The 26,185-nt window shown below is 46.7% G+C and overlaps 1 protein-coding gene across 3 annotated transcripts in view; it reads right to left on the reverse strand.

The window, feature by feature from the left end:
* Positions 1 to 26,185, reverse strand: part of BMERB1 (bMERB domain containing 1) — a 130,776-nt gene that overhangs the window by 22,268 nt on the left and 82,323 nt on the right. For all 3 annotated transcript variants that reach the window (XM_038540279.1, XM_038540278.1, XM_038540280.1), the window contains exon 3: positions 5,498 to 5,571. In XM_038540279.1, the coding sequence (XP_038396207.1) occupies positions 5,498 to 5,571 (74 nt within the window). The remainder of the gene's footprint in view (positions 1 to 5,497; positions 5,572 to 26,185) is intronic.

The raw sequence follows: 26,185 nt of genomic DNA on the forward strand, positions 1-26,185 counted from the left end.
CATGTGCTTACCAATGTGACTCTCCAACTTGCTTCTCCTCTCCTCCAGCACATCTCCTTAGCCCAGGCCATCTCTTCCTGGACCATGTGTGCCCTTCTTACTGGACTCGCTGGCCTGTCCCCACAACACAACTGTGAGCACCCCATTGTAGAACCAGACAATCCTGCCTTCAAGCCCAAGCTTCTCCTCTTCCTAGCTGTGTGACTCTGGGCATGTTCCACAACCTCTCCGAGCATCCAGTCTCTCAACATAGATAATCATGAAGTTACTGCAAATTTTAAGAGAGATAAACCAAGGAAAATAGTAGGCTCACTGCCTAGCACATAGCAAGGGTTCATAAACTGTCAGCAGCTCCTATTATAAGCCATTATTTTTACATCGCCTCTATTGTTTCAATGACTAAATGCCTCCCTCTTAAGTATTTACTGAATCAAGTATAAAAGAAAGACTTATTTAATGAATAAAAAGCAAATCTCATGGCATAAGTGTGCAGATGAAAAGTGCTTCATAAATTGGAGCTATTATATTTGTATTCCCATGAGCTTGTCACTTTCATTTAATCCCTGTTCCTCAACCTTGGCACTACTGATACTCAAGACTGGATCATTCTTTGTTACAAAGTCTATCCTCTACACTTGACGATGTGTAGCAGCATCCCCGGCCTCTACCCACTAGATGCCTGGAGTACACCACCCCAGATGTGACAACTCAGAATGCCTCCAGACATTGCCCATTGTCCCCAGGGGGCAAAATCACCTCTGGTTGAGAACTACTAGTTTAATCCTTTCCAACAACCCTATGAGAGAGCTACTATTTTTTATGTCCGAAGGCAAGGTGCCATGGCCTCAACAGCCAGGGCTACACATCCCGGGTTCTGAGGTGGCGGTGGTGGCAGGGAGGTGAGATAAGACATCTTGACTTGTCCCTGAGGAGCCCTCAAGGCAGAGAGGGCCCCAGGCATTCTCTCCAACCAGACATCTGTACCCACCATCTGGGAGCTGGTGAGTGATCTTCTGACCCTGGTTGGAGAAGTGTAGATTTCTTGGCCATTCAGTGAGCTCTTTCCTTAATACCTCTATTGATGTGCTGCCAGGAGCCCTGTTTCACCCTCTTCACCCCCTACTCAGCTTAATCCATCTAGACACCTGGTTGTGGTCTGGGGAATACACAGAAAGACTCAGCAAGGAGTTGGGAGGAGAATGTAGGGAGGGGTGAGTGGGAAAGCAGGAGAAAGAAAACTTTAGTATGTGAATTTCTACACAAAGGTGTCTGGGAAAACTTGATTTCCTGGAGCAATCAATGGGACTGGTATTAAGGACCTGGGCTCTGTTGCTGACTGGTCCCATGACCTTGTCAGCCCGTGTTTCTCAGCTGGATAGTCAATGACATTTCAGGCGGAATGTGCTCTTCGTGTGGGACTCCCTCACACTGCAGGTTGTGGCGTCCCTGGTCTGCCTACTGAGTATCGGTACTCATCTTAATTTAAACTTTTGGGTTTTTTGTTCGGCATGGATTTTGTGTGTGAGTGTGTGTGTGTGTGTGTGTGTGTGTGTGTGTGTGTGTTGCGGTTTTTTGTTTTGTTTTTTTAAAGATTTATTTTATTTTAGAGACTGAGAGAGAGAGCAGGGAGGGGAGGGGCAGAGAGAGGGGGAGGAAGGATATTTAACCAGACTCTGCTGAGAATGGAGCCCAAAGCAGGGCTTGATCCCACGACCATGAGATCATGACCTGAGCCAAAATCACGAGTCAGATACTCATCTAACTGAGTCACCCAGGCACTGCAATTTTGGCATTTTAAATATTGCGTTAATATATTATTTGTCCTGATTACTGACTCTTTTTGTGCTCCAGCTGAGCACCTTGTCCTCCTCACCCTAGTCCCGGTCCTGGTCAGTTGCGCATGCCAAGGACTGTGTCAACCAAGGACCCCTGCTCCCAACCATTTCCACCTGTGTTCTAGAGGCTGCCATGGCCCTGACTGGAGCCCCTATGGCTTGCGGTGGCCCTGGCTGGTCCAGTGGTCACACACCCATGTCTCCTTTGCTTTAGCAGCTCCCATGTGTTCTGCTGAGCTAACAGTGGTCTCAGAAATCCTCCTTCCTAGGAGGGAGAAAGCAACCACGTTAGGCCCATCAGAGTTCTCCAGGGAGGCTGGAAATTAGGACACAGTGGCCCTAAGAGTTGGGTTTTTGTGTGGGAAGATCATGGGAAGGAGATGGAATGACCTGGCTTGGCTCATGCAAAACAGGAGAGAATGACAGAGAGAATGACACAGAGAGAGAGAGAGACAGGAGACAGAGAGGGAAGGAACATTCCAACAACTTCCCTGTCTCTGGTTCTGGACCCTTGTGAGGTTGGATTGAGCTTCATGCCAGTATTGGGTTGAATAGTATCATTCCACCCCCCCCCCACATTGCCAATGATATGACTACCCTATTTGGAAACAGGAGCTTTGCAGATGTAATTAGTTGAGATGAAGTCATATTCACTAGGGTGAGCATAAATCCAATGACAGCTGTCCTGTGAGAAGGGGAGAGGACGCAGAAACGTATGGGGAAGAAGCCATGGGACGACGGAAGCAGAGACTGGAGCAAGCCAGCCTCAAGCCAGGCAGTACCAGGGATTGCAGGCGGCCACCAGGAGCTGGAGGAGGCGAGGAAGGACTCTCCTCTAGAACCTCCACAGGGAGCAGGGCCCGGTTGACACTTGGATTCTGGACTTCTGGCCTCCAGCACTGAGGGAGAATTAATTTATGTTGTTTCATGCTGCTGATTTCAAGGGAATTTGTTACAGCAGCCACAGGGAGCTAATACAATGGCTGAGGTCTCCAGGGGGCTCCCCTGTCATTGTCCGTTGGGTGCTTCCGTCAGCTGGGGCGGGTATTTATATCTCTGAAACTACTTCTAGACAGGATATGAAATGCAACCGCACAACAGGTCTGGTGGCTCTTCACCGTGGCTGCTCCTCTCCATCTCATGAGGCTTTCAAAAATGACCCATGTACTAACCGAATGGAATTTCTAGTGGGTGATGTCTGGACATTGCTCTCTGGGTCTGACATGTGACTTTCTGTTGTAACGGTTTTATTGAGATATAATTCACATACCATTACAAGATACCCATCGAGTCATGCAACCATGACCACGATCAATTTTCGAACAGTTGAATCACCTCGAAGAGAAACCCTATACCCGTTTGCTGTCACCCGACACAGTCCCTGGCACCTGGTGACAGCTCGCTAGAGCAGTGGTGTCCGAAGGATCTGTTAGCCCTATACACACTGCCCGCAGAACGAGAATGTACTGAGTGCTCCCCTGCTTTGCCTCTACTACCTCACAGCATCTGCAGAGCAACCATGTGAGGGTGGCGTTATTGGCCTCGTTTTGCAAACAAGGAATTTAGGGCTCAGAGAAATCAGGTTGCCTTGTGAAGGCCACCTGTCTGGCAAGCCTGGATTCAACAGGTCATTGGGCTCTAATGTAGGGCTCCTTAGACAGGTGGCAGTGTTGCACCCTCCTGCCAGGGTATATTTGGCAACACGTGGAGACATTTTTGGTTGTCACAGCTGTGGGGGAGTTGCTACTGGCATCTGGGGGATAGAGCCCAGGGGTGCTGCTAAGCATCTGCAGTGCACAGGACAGCCCCCCACTAACCCCAACAAGGAATGGCCCAGCCCTGCATGTCCTAGTGAGAAGGCATCTAGAACAGTGCCCAGTTCTACGACGCATTCTCGCTTTCTCTTTTTTCTTTACAGAGGGAGAGAAAGAGTGTGTGCGAGGGAGGTGGCGGGAAGGGTAGAGGGAGAGGGACAGAGAGAGAATCCCAAGCAGACTCCACGCTGAGCACAGAGCCCCACATGGGGCTCGATCTCTCCATCCTGAGATCATGACCTGAGCTGAAACCGAGATGAGTGCTTGACCGACTGAGCCACCCGGGTGCCCCTGGATCTGCAATGCATTCCACTGCACGTCCTGCTCCGTCATAGCGACTGCTCTCGCTCTCTGGAACCCGCCGTGTGCCAGGCCCTGTCTCTTCCCACTGGCTCATGAGCGGCTAGAGCAGGGAATCCTTTTGTCTTCATCACCACATGCCCAGCACCTAGTTCCAGGCTTGCAGCTGCAGTGTCTCGTGAGACACACTTACGGAACTGATAGAAGGGCAAACACATTCAAGTAGGGGCCAGGGGGTGCTTATCCGGCCTGTGCTGCTCCTCCCCAAGGCCAAGGCAAGGTTCTTGAGATGGAGTGGTGTTCCTGGATCCACTACCCCCTCCCTTAGCACCTACCAGGCCCTCATTCCTCATCCACTACCCCCTCCCTTAGCACCTACCAGACCCAGCCAGCCTGGATGAGCAGGGAAGGCTCTCTCGGGAAAAGGGGCCACATAAACTATGACCTGAAGGATGGGGAGAAATTATATGTTCTGTATATCTGGATTTATTCCATATACTTGAAGCAAAACAAGATTTTCCAACACAATACCTACCAGAGCAGATATGACAATATATTAAACAAGATGTAAAAGAGATTTCATAAAAAAAATTTTTAAATGCCACTTTTCTCAGGGCACCTGGGTGGCTCAGTCAGTTGAGCATCTGCCTTCAGCTCAGCTCATGGTCCTGGGGTCCTGGGATCGAGTCCCTGCTCAGCGGGGAATCTGTTTCTCCCTCTCCCTGTGCCGCTCCTGCTCATGCTCACTCTCACTCTTGCTCTCTCTCAAATAAATAAATAAAATCCTTGAAAAATGCCACCTTTCTCATTAAATATTTGTGAGTTTGGAAAAGATAATTACGGTTCAGGTTTGTTACTGTCATGTTAAGATGAATTAATAAATAAATATGTTAAAAGGGTGGGTGGAAATTTGTTCAGTAAATGACAATAACAACAGGAATAATTTATTAAGCACCTACTATAGGATGGGAACCGTGCATAGCACTGTACATGGTTTTCCACTCAGTCAATCCCACAACGACCCTACGAGGTAGATATCATCGTTGTCCCAGTTGACAGGTGACAAAACCTGAGTTTTAGAGGAGTAAGCTGCTCCAGGTCATGTCATTAGTAATGGACAGATCTAGGTTGGACTCCAAAGTCAGAGCTTGTAACCACCCTACTCTATCTGCCCCCCAAAAGAATAGTAATAGTAATAATTATTAATACTCACCAGACTCTTATTTTTGGGCCAGATGTGAAGCTAAGCTCATAGCTTGCCATGTTTTGTGTATCACAATGAGATTTATAGCCAATGAGTGCTATGACTAGTCCCATTTTTAGAGGATGGGAAATTGAGTGTCAGATAAAGTAACTTTTCCAAGGTCAAGGGGGATGTAGAATTAGGACTTGAAACCGAGTCTACCTGATGTGGAGTGGTGCATTGCAAGAATGGTGCTGCATTAGGACAGGAGGTGAACTCTGTCTTCCAGACGGAAGGGGCACAGATGGGGCTGGCCAGGGTGCTCTGGGTAGCTCCTTCGCTAGGCTGGAGTCCCTAATGCTTACCTGGGATGGCCACCAAGTTCTGTAGCTCCTGCTTCAGGTCCATAATGTCGTTGCAGAGCTGGATGTCATCCATCCTGGGGAGACAGGACACCAGGCCACAGCAGGTTACGTTGACCGAACGTTCTACACCCTGAGCATCACCCAGTTTAAACAAAGGGTTTAGGGGAGGATGTTATCCTCTGTGAAGACTACACATGCTCTTTTTTAAAATTTAAGTTCAATTTAATTAACATAGTATATTTTTAGTTTCTGAGGTAGAATTTAGTGATTCATCAGTTGTATGTAACACCCAGCACTCATCACATCATGTGCCCTCCTTAATGCCCATCACCCAGTTATCCCATCCCCTCACCCCATCCCCTCCAGTAGCCTTCAGTCTGTATCCTAGAGTTAAAAGTCTCTTATGGTTTTCCTCTCTCTCTGTTTTCATCTTATTTTTCTTTCCCTTCCCCTATGTTCATCTATTTTGTTTCTTAAATGCCACATATGAGTGACATCATATGGTATTTGTCTTTGTCTGATTGACATATTTTGCTTAGCCTAATACCCTCTAGTTCCATCCACATTGATGCAAATGGCAAGATTTCATTTTTTGATGGCTGAGTAATATTCCAATATATGTATTGGAATATATTCCAATATATATATTGGATATATATATATATATATATATATATATATATATATATCTCACATCTTCTTTATCCATTCTTCTGTTAATGGACATCAAGTGGACATCAAGGCTGTTTCTATATTTTAGCTATTGTGGACATTGCTGCTATAAACATTCTGGTGCAGGTGCCCCTTTGAATCACAGTGTTTATATCCTTTGGGTAAATACCTAGTAGTACAATTGCTAGGTTATAGAATAGCTCTATTTTCAAATTTTTGAGAAACCTCCATACTGTTTTCCAGAGTGGCTGCACCAGTTTGCATTCCCACCAACAGTGTAAGAAGGCTCCCATTTCTCCACATCCTCATCAATATCTGTTGTTTCCTGACTTGTTAAATTTAGCTATTCTGACAAGTGGACCACACATGCTCTTTTTTTTTTTAAGATTTAATTATTCATAAGAGAAACAGAGAAGGAGGGAGAAGCAGGCTCCCTGCGAGGAACCTGGTGTGGAACTCGATTCCAGGACCCCGGGATCACAACCTGAGCCAATGGCAGATGCTCAACCACTGAGCCACCCAGGTGTCCCCCACATATGCCCTTTATACAAGTTCTCCTTCAAAAGAAGAAAAACAGGGGTGCCTGGCTGACTCAGCCAGAAGATCATCTGACTCTCGATCTTGGGGCTGTGAGTTCGAGCCCCATGTGGGGTTTAGAGATTACTTAAATAAATAAAAATTTTTAAAAATAAGAGAAAAGGAAGAAAAACAGAAGTGCCTGCTACTACTTAGAAATGATCAATAACTGTTAATAATACTTTGATTGCTTTTGGTCTTCACGTCCTTGATTCTGTTTGCTTATACAAGTGAACTCAGGCTGCAGGTTCAGTGTTTTCTTTTATCAGTTATATTAAAAAATTTTAAACATTATAGAAATTCATAATGTGGAGGAAAATCTCCCACAATCTTTTAGAAAAAAAGACATTGTCAACACTTTGGTATATATTCCTCCAGATTTTTTTAAATGTTCATGTTTATACCATAAGTTACAACATCATTGTTATTATGCAAAAACATTTTGCAATTTTTTTTAAGTTCATGATATATCTTGGGCCTTCTTCCGTGTCAGTACATGCACATCTCCTCGTTTTTAATGGCTGCATACTATTTCTTTTTTTTTTTAATTTTTTTTTTTTTAATTTATGATAGTCACACAGAGAGAGAGAGAGAGAGGCAGAGACATAGGCAGAGGGAGAAGCAGGCTTCATGCAGGCTCCATGCACCAGGAGCCTGACGTGGGATTCCATCCCAGGTCTCCAGGATCACGCCCTGGGCCAAAGGCAGGCGTCAAACCGCTGCACCACCCAGGGATCCCCATACTATTTCATTATATTGCTATGTGGTGATTTATTTAACCATTCCCCAATGCGCAGACATCTGGGTTGTTTCTAGGATAAATTCCTAGAAATACATTAATTCCTAGAAAAATTAATTCCTAGAAATGTAATCACAGGGTCAAGTGACATATAACATTTACATTTTTTTTAAAGATTTATTTTATTTGACAGAGAGAGAGAGAGAGAGAGAGAGAGCAGGGGCAGAGGGGCAGGGCAGAGAGAAGGGGAGCCGGATGCGGGGCTCCATCCCAGGACCCTGAGATCATGACCTATACCAAAACCAAGAGTTGGATGCTCAACCAACTGAGCTGCCCAGGCACCCCAACTCTTATGTTTTAATTAGTAACTTCCAAATTGCCCTCCAGATGGATTGTGTATGATATTCCCACCAATATGTGTGAAAGGACGCTCACTCCTATTATCTCACTCATCGGGCTGCCTGGACAATGTGGCATTACGAATTACAGTTTTGTAGATGTGCTATAATTTTAACTTAGATGGTTGTAAACAATACATGTACCAGATACCCGGAATTTCACCAAGTAGATGTTTCAAGGCTGCTTTAATTACCTCCTTATCTTCATTACGTAGGTGGGGTTTTCAGGTTGGGTTTTGGGGGTGCCATTTTAGCCACTGTCGGATACATCTGGAATCTTGAAATAATTTTCCAGATTTTGGAAAATACCAATAGGTACGAAAAAGGAAAGGATTCACATGAGGCTTTTTCTTCATGTTAGATTATTTGGAGTGGGGGCCGTGGATTCTCAGAAGTGGCATCACCGAGTACAAAGAGCTTGACGTGGCTGCAGCTACTGAGACATATTTTCAAATCGCTTCCCTGTGGGGCGTAGAGGGTATCTGCCTTCATTCTGCACGTCTTTATTGAACATCTCTTGTGCCCACCACCGTCGTGGGCTCCAGGCAGGCAGCAGCTTCCTCTGCCCTCAGGAGCTATAAATTTAGGTGGGTTGACAGATAGTGAATGCAAATACAACAGAATGTCACATGCTCTGAAGAAGAATAAAGCGAAGGGCATGGCTGGGGTTGGGGGTAGGTGGATGGAGGGGCCAGTTTGGACACATCATCCTACTATCCCAGCAAGAGGGGAGCATTCACATTCTCAAAGGACTTGTCTGAGTCCACATAGCAAGTGGGAACAGGCCAAGGATTAGAAATCAACTCCTCTGAATCCAACCTTGCAGCCTCCTTCCACAAATCTGCTCCCCCCATTCAGAAGTGCCATCCACAGACCAGCTGGGCCCCCCACCCCCGCCCTTCCTTTGCTGGCCCGCATGACCCCCCTCTTCTGATACTAGCTCCCAGCTTTCAGGACAAGCAGCAGGATCATCTCCCCGTTGCCAGAGGCCCCCATTTGTCATTCGTCAGGCCCTGCCCTAAAATGTCCTAGCAGGTGGCAGCTGCCTGGAGCGAGACAGAGGGCTTGCCAGGAGGGCACAGCCTGTTCCCGTGGGCTCCTATCGGCGATGGTTCAGCTGGAGGGGCTCCAGAATCCTTTTCCGCATCGATTGCAGAGATCAGCCTACATCAGTGGCTCTAATGAGGATGATTTCGGTCTCCGGGGATATTTGGCAACGACTAGAGACACGTTGGTTGTGACAACTGGGCGCGTGTGGGGATGGCTGCTGGCATCTACTGGGCAGAGTCCAGGGATGTTGCTAAACATCCTACAGTGCACGGGATGGCCCCGTGGTAGAGACTGATCCTATCTGAATCAATCATGCTCACGTTGAAAAATCGTGGGTTATAACCACAGAATTGAGACGGGTACCTGACTGATCATTTTTGAGAGATGAAAGAAGGAAAGGTGGGGTGATAGGGGCAAAAGAGAGGCAATGGTTAGAAGCAAGAGCACTGGCACCCAACAGCTCTATGTCTAAGTGGCTACACACCAGCAACTTAACTTCTCTGAGTCTTACTCTCCTTGGTTTTTTTTTTTTTTTGAAAGATTTTTTAAAATTTATTCTTGAGTGTCACACAGAGAGAGGCAGAGACACAGGCAGAGGGAGAAGCAGGCTCCATGCAGGGAGCCCGATGCGGGACTCGATCCCAGGACCCCGGGATCATGCCCAGAGCCAAACGCGGTGCTCAACCACTGAGCCACCCAGGTGTCCCCACTTTCCTCATTTTTAAAATGGAAATAGTCTTGTCTCCCCAGATTATTCCACGTGTCAAAGGCTGAGCGTGTGCCCGGGACACATAGAGTAGAGTGCTCGGTAATTGGCATCTGTTGTAACGATTAACTATGACAAAGAAGCAGGGAGAGAGAGCAAATGATGCTGGGGAAAAATCTGACAAATGGAATGTGTTCAACCTGAGAAATAATCATCTTTATTGGTTATGTTCCTTGATGCAAAAGTTTTCAAATAACTTCTTACCTAATTGTAGGAGAGACCCTTGCTCACTGCAGAGTTTTTGGAAAATACCAATGGGTACGAGAAAGGAAACTAAAATGATGCGTGACCTCGAACCTTCCGCGCAACCCAGAGGCCGCTGTTCTGCTCCGAGTGTCTCCTCTCTGTAACCCAAGTGTGGCAGGCGTGCCCTGGGAGGTCTTAGTCCTCACTCTTCTGTCCTTCTTGAAACCACAGGCAGCATGATTTTGAGTTCTCCCAAACACACTCAAATCTACCACCATTAACAGTTAAGGTGGAAACCTTCAGAAGCTCTCAGGGGGAGTCATGCTGCAGATCCTCATGAAAATCCCCATTAGATAGCACTCTTGCCCTCACATTTCTCTCTTGCTACCAGTTCCCATGTCTTCTCTTTCTCTCCATTCCTCTTCCACACACCTTGCAGCCAAAGGAGGGCCCTCCCATCCCAGACAACCCAGTTCTGGTCTTCAACTTACAAACCCCAGTTGTGAAAGCCCAAAGCATGCTGGTTCCTGGAACATCCCCCCAGGAAAGGAGCGTATTCTCTCGTCCTCCTTCCCAAGTTATTTATCAGACTATTCACCTCAATAAAAATCAGGTCTGGCTGGCCTGGGTGGCTCAATAAGTTAAGCATCTGCATTCAACTCAGGTCATGATCCCGGGGTCCTAGGATTGAGTCCCTCGTCGGGCTCCCTGCTCAGAGGGAAGTCTGCTCTCCCTCTCTCTTGGCCCTTCCCTGCCACTCACGCTCTCTTTCTCCCAAATAAATAAATAAAATATTTTATTTTTTTAATAAAATATTTTAAAATAAATAAATAAAAATCAGGTATTTCTCTGGAACATGGAGGGAAGGCTTTCACCATTAAGAGAAACAAAAAGTCAACATGTATTGAGCATCTGCTATGTGCCAGGCACTGTCTCACACTTTCTATGCATAAACTCAACTAAGTCCTTGCAGCCCGTCCTATGAGAAAAGGGTGTGCATCCTCATTTTACAGAAGATGAAAGGGAAGTTAAGCAACGTGCCCAAAGCTCCACCCTGAGAAAGGGCAGTTGGGGTTCAGCTTGTGCTCTTGACCACTTTGCCATGGTGTCTCCTGTCTGTGTGACTCCTTGAGTTGGTTCTTGTCCTTGAGTTGACATGATCTGTTGCCCATCGAACTGACCTTCACCCTCCACCTTCTTCCTAGAGCCCTGGCTTGTTCAGGAAGCAGTATCTCCCCCCTCCCCCCCATGGAAGCCAGTTGTCTTAGTAAGCTCAGGCTGCCATAACAAAATACCATAGGCTGTCTGGCTTAAACCACGAACATCGATTTCTCACAGTTCTGAAGTGCTAGGAAGTCCACCAAGATCAAGATGTCAGCCAATATGGTCCCTGGTGAGGGTCTCCTTCCTGGTTTGCAGGTGGCTACCTTCTTGCTAAATCTTCACAGGGTGGAGAAAGGGATCCTCTCTCTCTGGGGTCTACTTGTATAAGGACCCCAATCCCATTTGTAGGGGCTCCACCCTCATGACCTAAGTACCTCCCAAAGGCTCCACCTCCCAGTACCATCACACTGGGGATTAGGGCCTCAACATATGAATTTGGGGGGTAAAAACTTAGTCTGCAGCAACAGTGATAGCAATCCCATCTGCCTTTGCCAGACATCCACTTTCCCAGGCTCCCTTGCAGCTAGAGGTAGCCAAGAGACCCACTTCCAGTCAATGAGATGGAAGAGGAAGTCTGCTTGGGGCCGCTCCATGGAAAGATGATCCAAATCCTCAGTCTTACCCCGCCCCTAGTCCTGATGCTTCAGTTTGTCACTGTGGTGAGAATGGCACGGGGAAGGAAGAAGAAGGAGGCACCCTGCTGACTCTCAGACCACCCATATCTGAACTTCTTGTGAAGTAAATACTAAATGTTCTTATGGTTTAAGTAGAGTGACCAACTGTCTTGGTTTGCCTGCAACTGTTTCAGCTTTAGCGCTGAAATTCCCATGTCATGGAAAACCAGCCCCTCCCAGGCAAAGGGGGACAGCTGATCACCCTAAATTTAAGACACTATTAAAAAAATTTTTTTTTGAATAGGTGAGGGACAGAGAGAGACTCTTAAGCAGGCTCCATGCCCAGCTCAGAGCCCAACACAGGCCTCGATCTCATGACCCCGAGATCATGACTTGAGCTGAATTCAAGAGTCAGACGCCAAACTGACTGAGCCACCCAGGTGCCCCTAGATTTAAGACACTATTAATCGAATGTTCTGTTACTTGTAGCTGAAGACATCTTCACCGATACATTAAAAAGTATTTCAATAGTTTATGCAAAGCACTTCTGAAGCTTGGCTGGAACTTTTGAATAAGGCACGTTAGTCTAGTTCTCTGTAGAAATAGAGCTAAGTCCTAGAAATTAAACTCTTCTGTTGCCAGCTTGTTCCAGAGAGAGAGAGAGAGAGAGAGAGAGAGAGAGAGAGAGAATGAGAGGGAGGGAGGGGGAGATGTCATCTCCAAGAACCTGATTAATGCAACAGGGAAAAGAAGGCAGCCCATGCCATTCTGCGTCTCAGCCTTTCATGCAGGGATGATGGAGAAAATTGGTCATTTTACCAGCTTTGGGCAGGAAAAAGTGATCAAGCTCTGTCAGAATAATGGTGCAGCTGCTTTACCAAATATCTTTGAAAATGACATGGTCTGGAGCCTAATGGAAATCCAGCAGAGACCGTAATACGAAGGTGGAAGTAGACTGACAGAGGAAAAGGCTGACTTTTAAAAATAATATTTATCTGGCTCTTTCTTTTATAAATTATGGATGCTGTGGCATTCCTGGGATGGGGTGAGAAGAAATAGCATCCATCCAGAGATGAAACACTGGTCTAGGGCCTGGAGCCTGGACCCTGACCTGAGTCCCAGCACAAGCCTCTCCCATCACTAAAAGGAAAACTCTGGCTTTCTATACACTCTACCCTTCTGACACCAAATGTGTGTGTTTTTCCACACTGAGCAATTCTCCAGGTCTCGGCAGACCCTGACTGGGTGTCCTACTACTTAACTCAATTCGATACTTGCTGCCTGAGGGTAGCACAGACTCTAAGGTTAAGGGCTCCATCCCCTAAGCCTACCCCTGCTTCAGATGCCCATGGCAAACCCAGATCACCTGCACTTTTGACCAACTGGCCATAAATCGGGGTTCCCCCCATCCCCCTGCTCAGGTTCAGTACTTTGCTGGAACTGCTCATAAAATTCAGGGAAATGTCCATTTAGATTTTCTGGCTTATTATAAACTATATTACAAAGGGTACAGGTGAACAGAGTGATGAAGAGAAAGCACAGAGCCAGATATGGGGAGCCCTCTCCAGGCTCTCCCAACATCCTACTTTACAGATTTTTTTTATGAGGCTCCATCATGTAAGCATGACGCTTTCTTTTTTTTTTAAGATTTTATTTCTTTATTTGACAGAGAGAGAGAAAGCACAAGCAAAGGAAGTGGGAGAGGGAGAAGCAGGCTCCCCCCTGAGCTCTATCCCAGGACCATGACCTGACCAAAGGCAGATGCCCAACCGACTGAGCCACCCAGGCACCCTAACATGATTAATTCTGAAGTCAGTCTCCAGATCCTCTCCCTCCCCTAGAGAATGTTCCAAGCTTCTAATTATGCCTTGGTCTTTCTGGTGACCTGCCCCCATTCTAAAGCCATCTAGGGGCCCCAGCCACCAGTCGTCTTATCAGCATACAAGAAGATACTCTAATCACTCAGAAAACTCCTAGGGGCTCCTCATGTCGGGAACTTTGGTCAAAGACCAAATAGCAACACAAAGGAGATGCTCCCAGCACCTCCTACCACTCAGGAAAGTACAAGAGTGTCAGGACCTTTGTATCAGAAACTGGAGTCAAAGCCCAGACATACTTCTTATTATACCACAGTGACTTTGGACAAGTCATTCCTCCCCTCTCAGGAGCTCTGTTTCGTGTATAAAATGAGGGGATCCCTCATTCTATGTTGGGCCATGCACCTGGCCCATCTGGGCCATGTTCTGCTAGCACATGGAGCCCGCCAGACCTGACGGCTGATCTCATGTTCACCGTTCACTGCCTGTACAACGTGGGCAGGTCCCGCCCTGGTCTGGGCCTCAGTGCTCTTGCTTGGAAGAGGAATTATACCCTTGTCTTGGGGTTGCATGAGCATGAAACAAGTTCCCGGTGTCCAGCAAGCGGCCCTGCGCTCAGCACACACGTAGTCGGTGCACAGGATAAAGGTCACAGCCGTCTGCCCTGGGTGAGGAGGTGTGTGGCCAGGCTGTCGCCTTTCAGACACTCCTGAAGAATCCTCGCCACTGTCCCCGCATCAGAGAATGAGTCTCACTTTCCTGTGCTATTTCAATGTTCTCAAGCCGAATGGTGAGGATGATGAACGTGGGCATTTGTTTAGTGTTCTTGGATTAATGAGCTTAAATGTTATCCCCGGGGGGTGGGGGGATATAAGGACTGTGACATCTCGGGGAGCCCGTGGGCTCAATCACTTCTTAGCATCCTGCCAGGGATCAAGGGCCCAGAGAGACGCCTGTCACGGGCTTAGGTGACACATCTACGACATGGACATCCTTGTGACGCAACACTGAGGAGCAAGCTGCCTGTTTGCTCTGTGACGTGTCTGTGATCTGCGTGCTTCTCCTTCTGTTATAACCCTACCCTTGTTCCTCGATGCGACCCTCTGTTCCCAAAAGAACGTCACCTCCCCGGGATCCCCTGTTCCCAAAAGAACATCACCTCCCCAGGAGCACAGATTACTTCTCTGCACCCAACCCCCCAGGGCTTTTCTAGACTGTCTCACTTGTGAGTCAAAGGAAATTGCTAGCACTGAAAAACTCATCAAGCTGAACCGTGAGGGTCTGTGTCCCTTCCTGTGTGTGTGCCACACGCGTCAATTACAGATTTACCTGAAAAAAAAAATTTCCACAATGTTGTTGAGTTTTGTTTTAGGCCTGGAAGGGTATTTCTGATCTTTGGTTATTGTCTAAATATTCCTTAAATGCAGCCTCCCTGTAAAAATGTCAAGCAATACAGAAGTATAACCGTAGTTGACATTTATTCATGTTTTTGTACTATCGGTGCCGGGCTCTGGGCTAAGCATTTAGCACAAAACACCTCAATTAATGCTCACAGCGACCCTCCCAGGTGAATGCTATTATTATCACCCTTCTGATGATGTCAGGAATTTGTTCAAGGTCACAGAGCGACAGGAACTTGAACCACCAAGGCAGTCTGGTCTCCCCACTGGGAATATGCAAGTTCCATCCCCTATGGTGGTTGGAGTCTGGGGAAGACAGAGCTCAGAGTAGTTGGGGGGAAGGTTTTTCAGCATGAGGGGCCACTTGCAGGGGCACAGCCTTGATGTCGGGGAGAAGGGTGCCAGGCCCTCAGGCAACAGGGGCAGCTCACTCAGCTGGCTGCAGGAAGGCGTGTGTTGTCCCCAAGTATGTGGCAAGTGAAGAGTCCACCTGCATAGGACATATTGGTGGGTCTGGGTTACAATGGCCTACCATGGGAGCCATCATGGGTTCTAGAGTGAGAGCATGGCACGGCAACGTGTCTATGAAAGCCAGTTTGGCTAGATGTGTGACCCGTGTGCACACACCTGGAAGAGAGCACCCTCACTCTGAACTTTCTGTGTAAGGTACCCAGGAGACTTCATGGAGGATGGGTTTGTTCATGAGTCTTCAGCACCATTGACAAGCTACAGCCCATAGACCAAATCCAGCCCACTGTCTGCTCTGGTACATTGGATGAGCTAAGAATGGGGGGTTTTGTTCTGTTTTGGGGGGGTTTGGTTTGGTTTGGGGCATGGAGCCCAATATGGGGCTGGATCTCACAACCCTGAGATCACGACCTGAGATGAAATCAAGAGTCGGACATTCACCAGACTGAGCCCCCCCAGCATGCCCTGATAAGACGGTTTCTACATTTTTAAATAGAAAAAAAAAAAATCAAAAGGAGGATAAAATATCCGGACACATGAAAATTAAATGAAATTCAAAGTTCAGTGTCTATAAATAATGTTTTATTGGAACACAGCCGTGCCCATTCATTCACGGGTTGTCGGTGGCTGCTCTCGCTTAACTGCAGAGGTGAGTCATTGGGACAGAGGTTGTATTACGGCCGGCTGCACTCTCACATTTTTACCAGCTGGCTCTTTGTAGAAATGTTTTGTCAAGTCCTGATCTTCAGAAAGGACCATGCATTAATCAGAGACTAAAGGACTTGCTGAGGCTGGAAGAGCTCTCACCTTATATGGATGAAGAAGCCAATCCCCAGAGAGGGGACTATTGCTCACAGATGCATTGACTTGCTGATGCATCTAATAAATCAATCATCCTGAAAATACTTATTAAGAGCCTACTGTGTGCCAGGCTTCCTGACTCAATTTTCACTTGCACAAGCCACTGAGTATCTAGGCCAGCCACCAAGGCCATGCGGTGAGCCGGGAGGGCTCTCACAGGTCCTGCTGCTTTCACTAGGGGTCCAGCCTGCCCTCTTCTCCGGGCTCCAGCGAGGAATTGGGCTGTGCCCAATGCATAGAAGGTTGGCCAACAGACTGCCTGCAGGCACCAGCTAATGTGATCTGGCAATTTCTGCAAAAGCATTTGTCCTTCTATGCGTCCTTTGTCTCTTGAAAGGAGATACTAAGTTTCTGAGATTTCATTTCTCATTTTATGTTGAGGCTCCAATCTCCTACCAAGATAGAGCCTAGATAGCATCCGTAAGTGGTCCCTTGAATAGCTCAGAAAGCTAGGAAGGGGAGGGGGTTCTGGCCCCAGGTTTTTCTAATCCTGGCCCTGAGGCCCTTGGCTGAGTGGCTCACCAGGAACTGAAGATGCAGACAGGGCGCCTGGTTAAGTGCCTGCCTTCTGCTCAGGCCATGATCTCAGGGTCCATGTTAGGTTCCCTGCCCATGTTAGGTTCCCTGCTCAGCAGGGAGTCGGTTTCTCCTTTTCCATCTGCCCTTCCCTCACCCATGTGCTCTCTCTCTCTCTCAAATAAATAAATAAATTCTTTTTAAAAAAAAGAATTAAAGATGTGGAGAAAGATTAAGTTTCAAACAGGTGAGGGTAGGAGGGAAAAAAGGGAAAAGAGAAGGGAGCAGAGAAAAGGAATCACTGTAAATACTCCAGAAGAGCACGTGGATTCCATATATAATTTTCAACCTCTATAGGGAAGAACTCAACAACCATTACGAGGTTATTGCCAGCCAGCCTGAAAGATTTTCTCAAGAGGACCCCTCGAGAAAGTACAGCCAAGAGAGAAGAGATGAGCTGAGATACTAAGGGGTTAGGGCTGCCCGATTTGGTAAACAAACAAAAACCAGGGCACCCAATTAGATTTGCTTTTCAGATAAATATCTGATAATTTGTAGTATAAAGATGCCCCACACAATGTTTGAAACATACCCCACCCTAAAAACAGGATCTGTGGTTTATCTGAAATTCAGATAGAACTCGGCGTCCTGTGTTTTCTCTGGCAATCCCAGGAGAAGAGGAAGGCTAGAGTTTCAGCATCAACTTCATTTCCAAGCCCGGGGCTGGGGAGTAGGGGGTAGAATGTTCTATGCTGGGGGAGGAGTGAAGTCTTCTGCAGGCTGCAGTAGTCAGAATAGTGGCTGCATCTCCTAGACTCGGCCCTCCCCACGGCCACTGGACAGCCCTCTGTTGAATGGTTTCCTGCCCTGTGGGAGTCTGAGAAGACCGGGATGAAAAGCCTCAGGGAGAAATAAGAAACATGGCCCATGGACTGATGGGAGGAGAAAATTGGGGACAATTTGGAAACCTATGTCAAGGGCTTTGAAAATATTTAAACTCTTGATTATACCCACTGATTTCCATTTCTAAGGTTTCATCCTCAAGAGAGTGTTAAGGGTACCATAAAAATTTAGCAATGATTATGTGCAATACAGCCTCGTTTGCAATAGCAAAAAAAAACAAAAAGCAACCTAAATGTCCACCATTAATAGCAGGCTGCATAAGTAAGTATGGGACATAGGCATAACGGGATTCATAACCCAGGCATTAAAAATGACGTGTGGGAGAGATGGGATTGGTGTCAGAGAATAAACCCTATAAAAAATGGTTAACAAATGTGAGGATCCAGTTTTGCAAAGTACATATGCACAGACTCCATTCGAGATGTTACAGTGATGATTTTGAAGGAATTTTTATTGCTTTCATTTGCTTCTCTGTGTTTTTTTTTCACAATATGCATATACCTCTGTGGTTGGAAAAGATGCTTGGTATGCTATCTGGATGACTTTTAAAGTGTTTTGTTTTTGGGGGGCGCCTGTGTGGTGCAGTCGGTTAAGCATCTGACTTGCTTTTGGCTCGGGTCGTGATCTCAGGGTTGTGGGATCGAGCCCCACGTCAAGCTCCGTGCTCATTGCAGAGTCTGCTTGAGATTCTCTCTCCCTCTCTCTCAAAAATAAATAAATAAATTTTTTAAGAAAGAGGCATTTTGTTTTTTAAAGATTTTATTTATTTGGCAGAGAGAGAGGGCACAAGTGGAGGAGTGGGAGAGGGAGAAACAGGCTCCCCACTGAGCAGGGAGGGAACTCAACACGGGGCTCAAGCGCAGGACCCTGAGGTCATGACCTGAGCCCACGGCAGATGCTCAATCACTGAGTTACTCAGGAGCCCCTTGTTTTTCTTTTTTTTTTGTTTTTTTGTTTTTTTGTTTTTCATTTTAAATTACTACAGGCCACCCCTCTCCCCAGAGGCAAACCTGGCCAGCCTTGGGTCACTGCAACCACGGTAGAAACCCATCTGCGACTTTATTTCTTTGGCCTCATCTCTAGCCATGGACTGGCCACTCTGGGCTAGTAGCCCAGTGCACACCTGCGTGCATCCTCACCTTCGACCTTCAAGCCTGCTCTCCCTTCAAGTCTTCCCGGGATCAGAACACCTTTGTCTCAGGCTAATTCCTCAGCAGTCCCCGAGACGGCCTTCCTGATTACCCCTGTGGCTGGATCAGGTGCTCTTCATTCACGCTGCCAAGGCCCAGGTCATACCGCCGTCCACCCCCCCCCCCCATAACAACCTGGACACTCGTATTTCTCCCTAATAGACTGTGTGCACCCTCTAAGGGACCTCAAGTCTTCCCTCTGCGGTTCAGGTTCACCTGCACCTGACAGGTCTCAGTAAACCTGTGATAAGGAAAAGCAGGCGGGCAGGTGGCCACGGAGCAGACACATGGTCCCCGAGTTTTTATTAAAACAAGGCCTCGGGACTGCAATTGCAGGTGGAAAATTTTCAAATCCCATGATAGAGACCTCATGAGAGCAATAGCATTTATCAAAGGTGGTGAGTCACCCCCAGAGAAATCCAATTAAACATCCGGATTTCAAATGATCCTGCTTTGCATTTTGCTATCAATACAGTTTCTATTCTGAGCCCCTTGGACGTTTGGGCCTCCTGTGCTTTCTCTGCTACCTGCTGAGTCTCTGCAGGTGTGCTAGGTCCTCTCCCAAACCTACCCTCCCCGCCCCACGGCCACCTCTCATGCTCACACAGTCCTAACAGCAGCGAGCACTCGCCTGAGCACGTACACAGGTCGGGAACAGGACCTGGTACTACCTCATTTCATCTGTAGGGCAGGTATTATCATTCCTAACTTTATCGAAGGCTCAGAGAGGTTAAGTAAATCGTCCAAGATCACATAGCTGGCAAAGCATGAAAGTAAGATGGAGGGCACCTGGGTGGCTCAGTGGTTGCGTGTCTGCCTTTGGCCCAGGGCGTGATCCTGGGGTCCTGGGATCAAGTACCGCATCGGGCTCCCTGCATGGAGCCTCCTACTCCCTCTGCCTGTGTCTCTGCCTCTCTCCCTGTGTCTCTCATGAATAAATAAATAAAATTTAAAAAAAAAAAAGGCAAGATTGAAAGAAGGCGGTCTGACTCCAGAGCCCTAACAACTGCCACTATGACACACTGGCTAGAGATGCTACCCAGATATTATTGTCCCATTCTGCCCCAGGACCCCCATCCTTTGCCCCATCCATGCAGTCAGGATGCTTTTCAAATGGTTTTAACAAGTGGCAGTTCCAAGGTGTGGGCTTCCCGGGGGATGACTTCAGCTCCATCTCATAATTTCCATTAGCTAGCCAAACCACCTTGACATTTCAATGTCTTTGAGATAGGCTATAGGAATTCCCCCCAGTATTTAGTGTAAAGTTTAAGTAAAAATCCTGGTAGAAAATCATGCTACATGTGTCGCTCTGTCCCATCCAGCGTTGGATAAAGACCGTGGTCATGCTATGGTAGCTGCAGCTTTCAGATCAATCCCCTGCTCCCTCCTTGTGACCACACAGCAGTCCTGAAGCTTCCCCATATGGGAATTCTAAAGCTGTCATTCCTTTCTGAGCATCTAAGGATGGAAGAAAAAAAAACATAGAAACAATTTGAAAGCCCCCAACCCAGGAAGGGCTCCCCCACCGCTCTCCCCACCCATCCCTGGGGGTCTAGGCATTGGGCGGTCTGCCCACACTCTGGCTCAGCTCTAGACCTACCAGAACGCCAAGGATTCTTCTGGAGTGTGAACAGTCTGCCATCACCACCCAAAGTCCCTGTTAGACTCACTGCATCCCCAGAAGCAGATCTGCTTTTGATAAGTATATTAACATTTAAATCAACCTCATGTTTATTCAGCACCAGTGATTAGTGGCCTCCTTTACATGGAAGGAGGACCTTAGGGTTTGGCCGAATCACAAAGAAACAGCGAACACAAAAATCCAGCATCTGCTGGATGCCCCAGAACCAGGCAGAGTAGGGTTATCATAAGCAGTGCTGCTGGCAAATACTTAACAGCTGCCTGGGAGTCAGGGACCAAGTAGAAGCCTTGGTTTTTGTGTCATTTGCCAATTTCCATGGTGTAAATACTCCCATCATGGCAGATTCCGAGTTTCCAACAGTTCAACAATGAGCAGGGAAGATTCCTGCAAATTTAACATCACTGGTTGGAATCAGCAGGTGGACACATTTAGGGGGGTGCCTCTTCAACATTCTTTAAATATTTATTCAACATTTATTTAGAAAGAGGATCTGAGGGGCGCCTGGGTAGCTCAGCAATTGAGCATCTGCCTTTGGCTCAGGACGTGATCCTGGAGTCCCGGGATTGAGTCCCGCATCAGGCTCCCCGCAGGAGCCTGCTTCTCCCTCTGCCTGTGTCTCTGCTTCTCTCTCTGTGTCTCTCATGAATAAATAAATAAAATCTTAAAAAAAAAAAAAAAGAGGATCTGAACGCTGTGTGGGGAGATTACCAGTGGTGATGATGATGGTGACAAGATGATGATGATTTTAACTACAATTTATTCAGAATTCACCACATGCCAGGCATTAAGTGCTCTGCACAGATTTTCTCAATGAATCCATATAGGGTTATAACAACCCTGAGAAGTGGATTCTCATGTGATCATCACTCTTATAGCTGAAAGATCCTGTGGCTCAGAAAGGTTAAATGGCTCAACCGAAATCACACAGCTGCTCTTCCCCCAAACGGCCTGGGGTGACCTCCGAAAATGGTTCGCTACTCGCTGGACCCAGAAAACCTTACAAAATCATGTAAGTTGAGAGGTTCAAATCTTCGTGTTCACTTTAAGAACACACGTGAAACTGCGCAGGCCATCAAGGGTATGCATATCCAAAAAGCCACCAAGTATCTGAAAGATGTCACTTTGCAGAAGCAGTGCGTGCCATTCCGTCGCTACAATGGTGGAGTTGGTAGGTGTGTGCAGGCCAAACAGTGGGGCTGGACACAGGGTCGGTGGCCCAAGAAGATTGCCGGATTTTTACTGTACATGCTTAAAAATACAGAGAGTAATGCTGAGCTTAGGGGTTTAGATGTAGATTCTCTGGTCATTGAACACATCCAGGTGAACAAAGCCTCCAAGATGCAACGTAGAACCTACAGGGCTCAGCGCCGGATTAACCCATACATGAGCTCTCTCTGCCACATCGATGATTCTTACTGAAAAAGAGCAGATTGTTCCTAAACCAGAAGAGGAGGTCGCACAGAAGAAAAAGATATCCCAGAAGAAACGGAAGAAAACTTATGGCCCGGGAGTAAATTCTGCATAGAATAAATGCAAATTAAAAAAAAAATCGCACGGGTAATTAAATGGCAGAGCCAGGGTGTTAATCTAAGTAGTCTGACTTGGATGTCCATGCGAAGCCTCTCCTTTATTGCTCCAAGAAATTTAATTCTGACATCAGTACTATATAACCCTCGTAAAAGACAAAAACCCCAAATCCTGCAGATGGCAGGACTCAGCCTACTTAGAAAACTATTTAGAGACCATCTATTGTGATTCACACTGTTACCCTTGGGGTGAGGGAGGGAGTGGGGGGTGTGGAGCATGACTCCTGGATGGGATGAGAGTTTCAAGTTTGGGTTGCTAGATAGCCAAACTCTAAATTTAGGGGACCCATTCACTGTGTCAATTCTCATCAGAGAAGTTCAAACATGGAGGCCTCTGCCCCAACTTTGCCAGACACTACCAACCAGAAGATCCTGCCAAGACCACTGAGCAAATGACAAAAAGGGTGGTGAAGCTGGAGCTGTAGTATCCAGCAACGATGGCAGTGGTGTCCTGGTCAGATCGGTCCTGTGGCCAGCCCCTGGAGCCCTCTTAATTCCTGCTCATTTCCAAGCCCCCTCTTGGGTTCTATGAGCCCTCCACCCCACTCAACCCCAGTTTCAGCCTTGCAGTCAATCCTGTTTTAGTTCTGCTTGAGTCCAGCAGAGCTGATTTCTGTTGCTTGCAGCCAAGAACCTGAACGGAAACAAGCTTCTCCCCCAAGTGGCTCCTGCCACCCACACGAATCCTTCCTCTAAGGGAAGTTGGGATGGGGACAATTTTCTCCATCTCATGTCACTTTACTAAGTCTGTTGCACCTCCAATAGGTTGGTAGCTGGCTAGCTTGCCCCTTAATTCCTTTCTGGACAGAAAGGTACCACTAAGAAGGTGTTAGAAAGGACTGATTATAACAGTGGGGCTTCTTTAGGTGCTTTTGGGGATGGTTTCACTCCACATTGGATATTGTCAGGAAGTGGGGAATGATGATCCTCTGATAAGTTATCTTAGTAATTCTTACCTATAATGTGAGAAGAACAGAGCAAGCTCAAGCTATGACCGGTAAGGAAGCAGCAGTCCCTCAAATGAGCCAGGATACCTAGATGTCTGGTCATTTGTGTGGCTTGCACAATGTTCACGTCTTATTTGCTCTCAGATGCACTCATGAAGTTGCTTTATTTGGTCTTGATCTACCACGGTCCCGGAATGGCCTTGTCTGATGCCGGTGATCTGCAGAAGGGTTATGTCCGGCAGGAGAACACTTGGCCTACGAGTACCTGGCCAGCTCTTGGCTACCTCTAGAGGTTCTTTTCTCTTCCTCACAGTGGAATAATTAATTTATATATTTCCTATCTCCCCATAAGTAATTAATGAAATCCTTGGCTCTGGGGACCAGTCCTACCCATTTCTCATCATTCCTGTGGTGCCCAGCACGGTGCCTCGCACATGGAATGTGCCCTGGGAATGCTCATTGAACTAAATCGTGGGCATGGGGAACTCTCTGGGACCTGGCACTTTGATGATCATGCAGGAGCATAGTTTCAAAATTTAAAACAGTGACTCCTACAGATCGAGAACAAACACTTGTCAAAAGGTATTTAACTCATTAGTTAGGGAAGCAGTAAGATGGTAAGGCTCATTCTCAGAGCATTTAAGAAACTGGATTCATGGGCACTTTTTAATGACAATCTTGGAACGAGATTGCTAGGTTGGAATGAATAAAATCATAACCTTTAGGGTTAGTTCTGGATAAAATCCACAGGTTAACATGTAATTTCCTAGTGTCAGTGTTCTGGTCAAATAGTAGGTGAGAGAGTCAAATACATGCACACACTCCACCCCAGATAATTCAATAATGCTTGGACAGGCCTCTAAATAATGCTCCTCTATGAAAAGGACATGCTCCCTCCATCCTCTTTACCTTATTTCCAATTTGTAATTTTTATTTAAAAAGTGTAATAAGGGGTCCCTGGATGGCTCCGTTGGTTAAGCATCCAACTTGATTTCAGCTCAAAGTTGTGAGATCAAGTCCCACATCAGGCTCCGTGCTGAGCATGGAGTCTGCTTGAGATCCCTCGCCCCCCACTTCACCTTCATTCACACACACACTCTCTCTCAAATAAAGAAGTAAATCTTTTTTAAAAAGGTGTAATAAAAAAGACTCTGGCTTCTTCTCAACACATTCAGTTGACATTTTTCAACACTTTATATCTGGTAATCTCTCACATAGCAGCAACATCATGGCTAGTATTTATTGAGTAGTTACTATATCTTAGGTACCATCATGACTTTTGTATATAGCTTACCTGCTCTTCACAAAGTAATCCCTATCAGGTAACTCACTCTGAGAAAACAAGTGTGGTATAATAAAATACAGCAGTCCTGAGGTGCCTGGGTGGCTCAGTTAGTTAAGCATCCGACTCTTGATTTTGGCCCAGGTCATGATCTCAGGGCCATGAGATTGAGCTCTGCATGGAGCTCTGAGCTGGGCATGGAGCCTGCTTGAGATTCTCTCTCTCTCCCTCTCCCTCTGCCTCTCCCCCATTCTCTCTCTCTCTCTCTTTTAAGATTTTGTTTATTCATTCATGAGAGATACACAGAGAGAGGCAGAGACACAGGCAGAGGGAGGAGAAACAGGCTCCATGTAGGGAGCCCGATGTGGGACTCAATCCCGGGACCCCAGGATCATACCCTGAGCCAAAGGCAGACATTCAACTGCTGAGCCACCCGGGTGTCCCGCCAACCTCTGTCTCTTTTTTAAAAGATTTTTAATTTATTTATTCATGAGAGACACATAGAGAGAGGCAGAGACACAGGCAGAGGGAGAAGCAGGCTCCTTGCGGAGAGCCTTATGCGGGACTCGATCCCAGGACCCCAGGATCACACCCTGAGCCAAAGGCAGACCCTCAACCACTGAGCCACCCAGGTGCCCCCTTTCTCTTTAAAAAAATTTAAGAAATAAAGTAAAATACATAACTCCCCCCTTATCCACGATTCCTCTTTCCATGGTTTCAGTTACCCGCGGTCACGTGGGTGGTCCAGAAGCAGATGATCCTCTTGTTAGTGTATGGTCAGGTCAGTGGTAGCCTAACGCTAGGTCACAACACTTACGTCATTCCCCTCATTTCATCTCATTACTTAGGCATTTATCATCTCACGTCATCACAAGAAGAAGGGTGAGTACAGGACTGAGATATTCATTGAGAGGCCATATTCACATAACTTTTGTTACACTGTATTGTAATTGTTCTATTTTATTATTAGCTACTGTTGCGAATCTCTTACTGTGCCTAATTTATAAGTGAAACTTTCTCATATATATATATATATATATGAAAAAACATAGTGTATACATAGAGTTTGGTACTATCTGTGGTTTCAGTCATCTACCTGGGGGGTCTTGGAAGTATCCCCTCAGATAAGAGGGAACTATTATCTTTCTATTTGGTCTTTGTTCCTGGTTTCTGGCACAAAGCTCCTAAAACCTTTGGTGGAATTTCTCCGAGGGAAAGGAGAGTCTTTCCTTATTCATAATGACCCGCTCAGGCACAAACACCAGAGTCTATGCCAATGAGGGGGTCATAGTGGGACCCCTAGAAAGCTTCTTGTAGGGGATGGTCACCAGAAAGACCAACCATATGATTAGAAGCTGGGAGCTTTCAGACACACACACACACACACACACACACACACACACACACAACACACACACACCTCCTTCAGAAGAGAGGAAGGGAATGCAGGTTGAGTTATAAAAACATTTGAATGATGTGATTCAAGGAGTTTCTGGGTTGGTGGACACACATGAGCTGGGAAGGGCAGTGTGCCCAGAAAGGAAATGGAAGCTCTTGCATCACCCCACCATCCCTATCTTGTGCCCTACACATCTCTTCCATTTGGCTATTCCTGATTGTATCCTTCATAATAAACCAGTCCACACAAGCAAAATGCTTCCCTAGATTCTGTGAGTCGATCTAGCAAATTCTCCAATCTGGGGGGACGGTCATGAGAACCCTGAATTTGTAGTTGGCTGGACAGTAGCGTAGGTACCTGGGGACCTGTGATGGGCATCTGAAGTGAGGGCAGTGTTGTGGAAACGAGTCCTTTATTTTGTGGGATCCAACCTTGACTCCAGGTAGATAGTGTCAAAATTGAATTAAATTGTTGGGTATTCCATTAGGGTCAGAGAATCAGAGAATTGGTAT

This window comes from Canis lupus, chromosome 6, assembly GCF_011100685.1.
Source record: "Canis lupus familiaris isolate Mischka breed German Shepherd chromosome 6, alternate assembly UU_Cfam_GSD_1.0, whole genome shotgun sequence".
NCBI classification, from domain to species: Eukaryota; Metazoa; Chordata; class Mammalia; order Carnivora; family Canidae; genus Canis; species Canis lupus.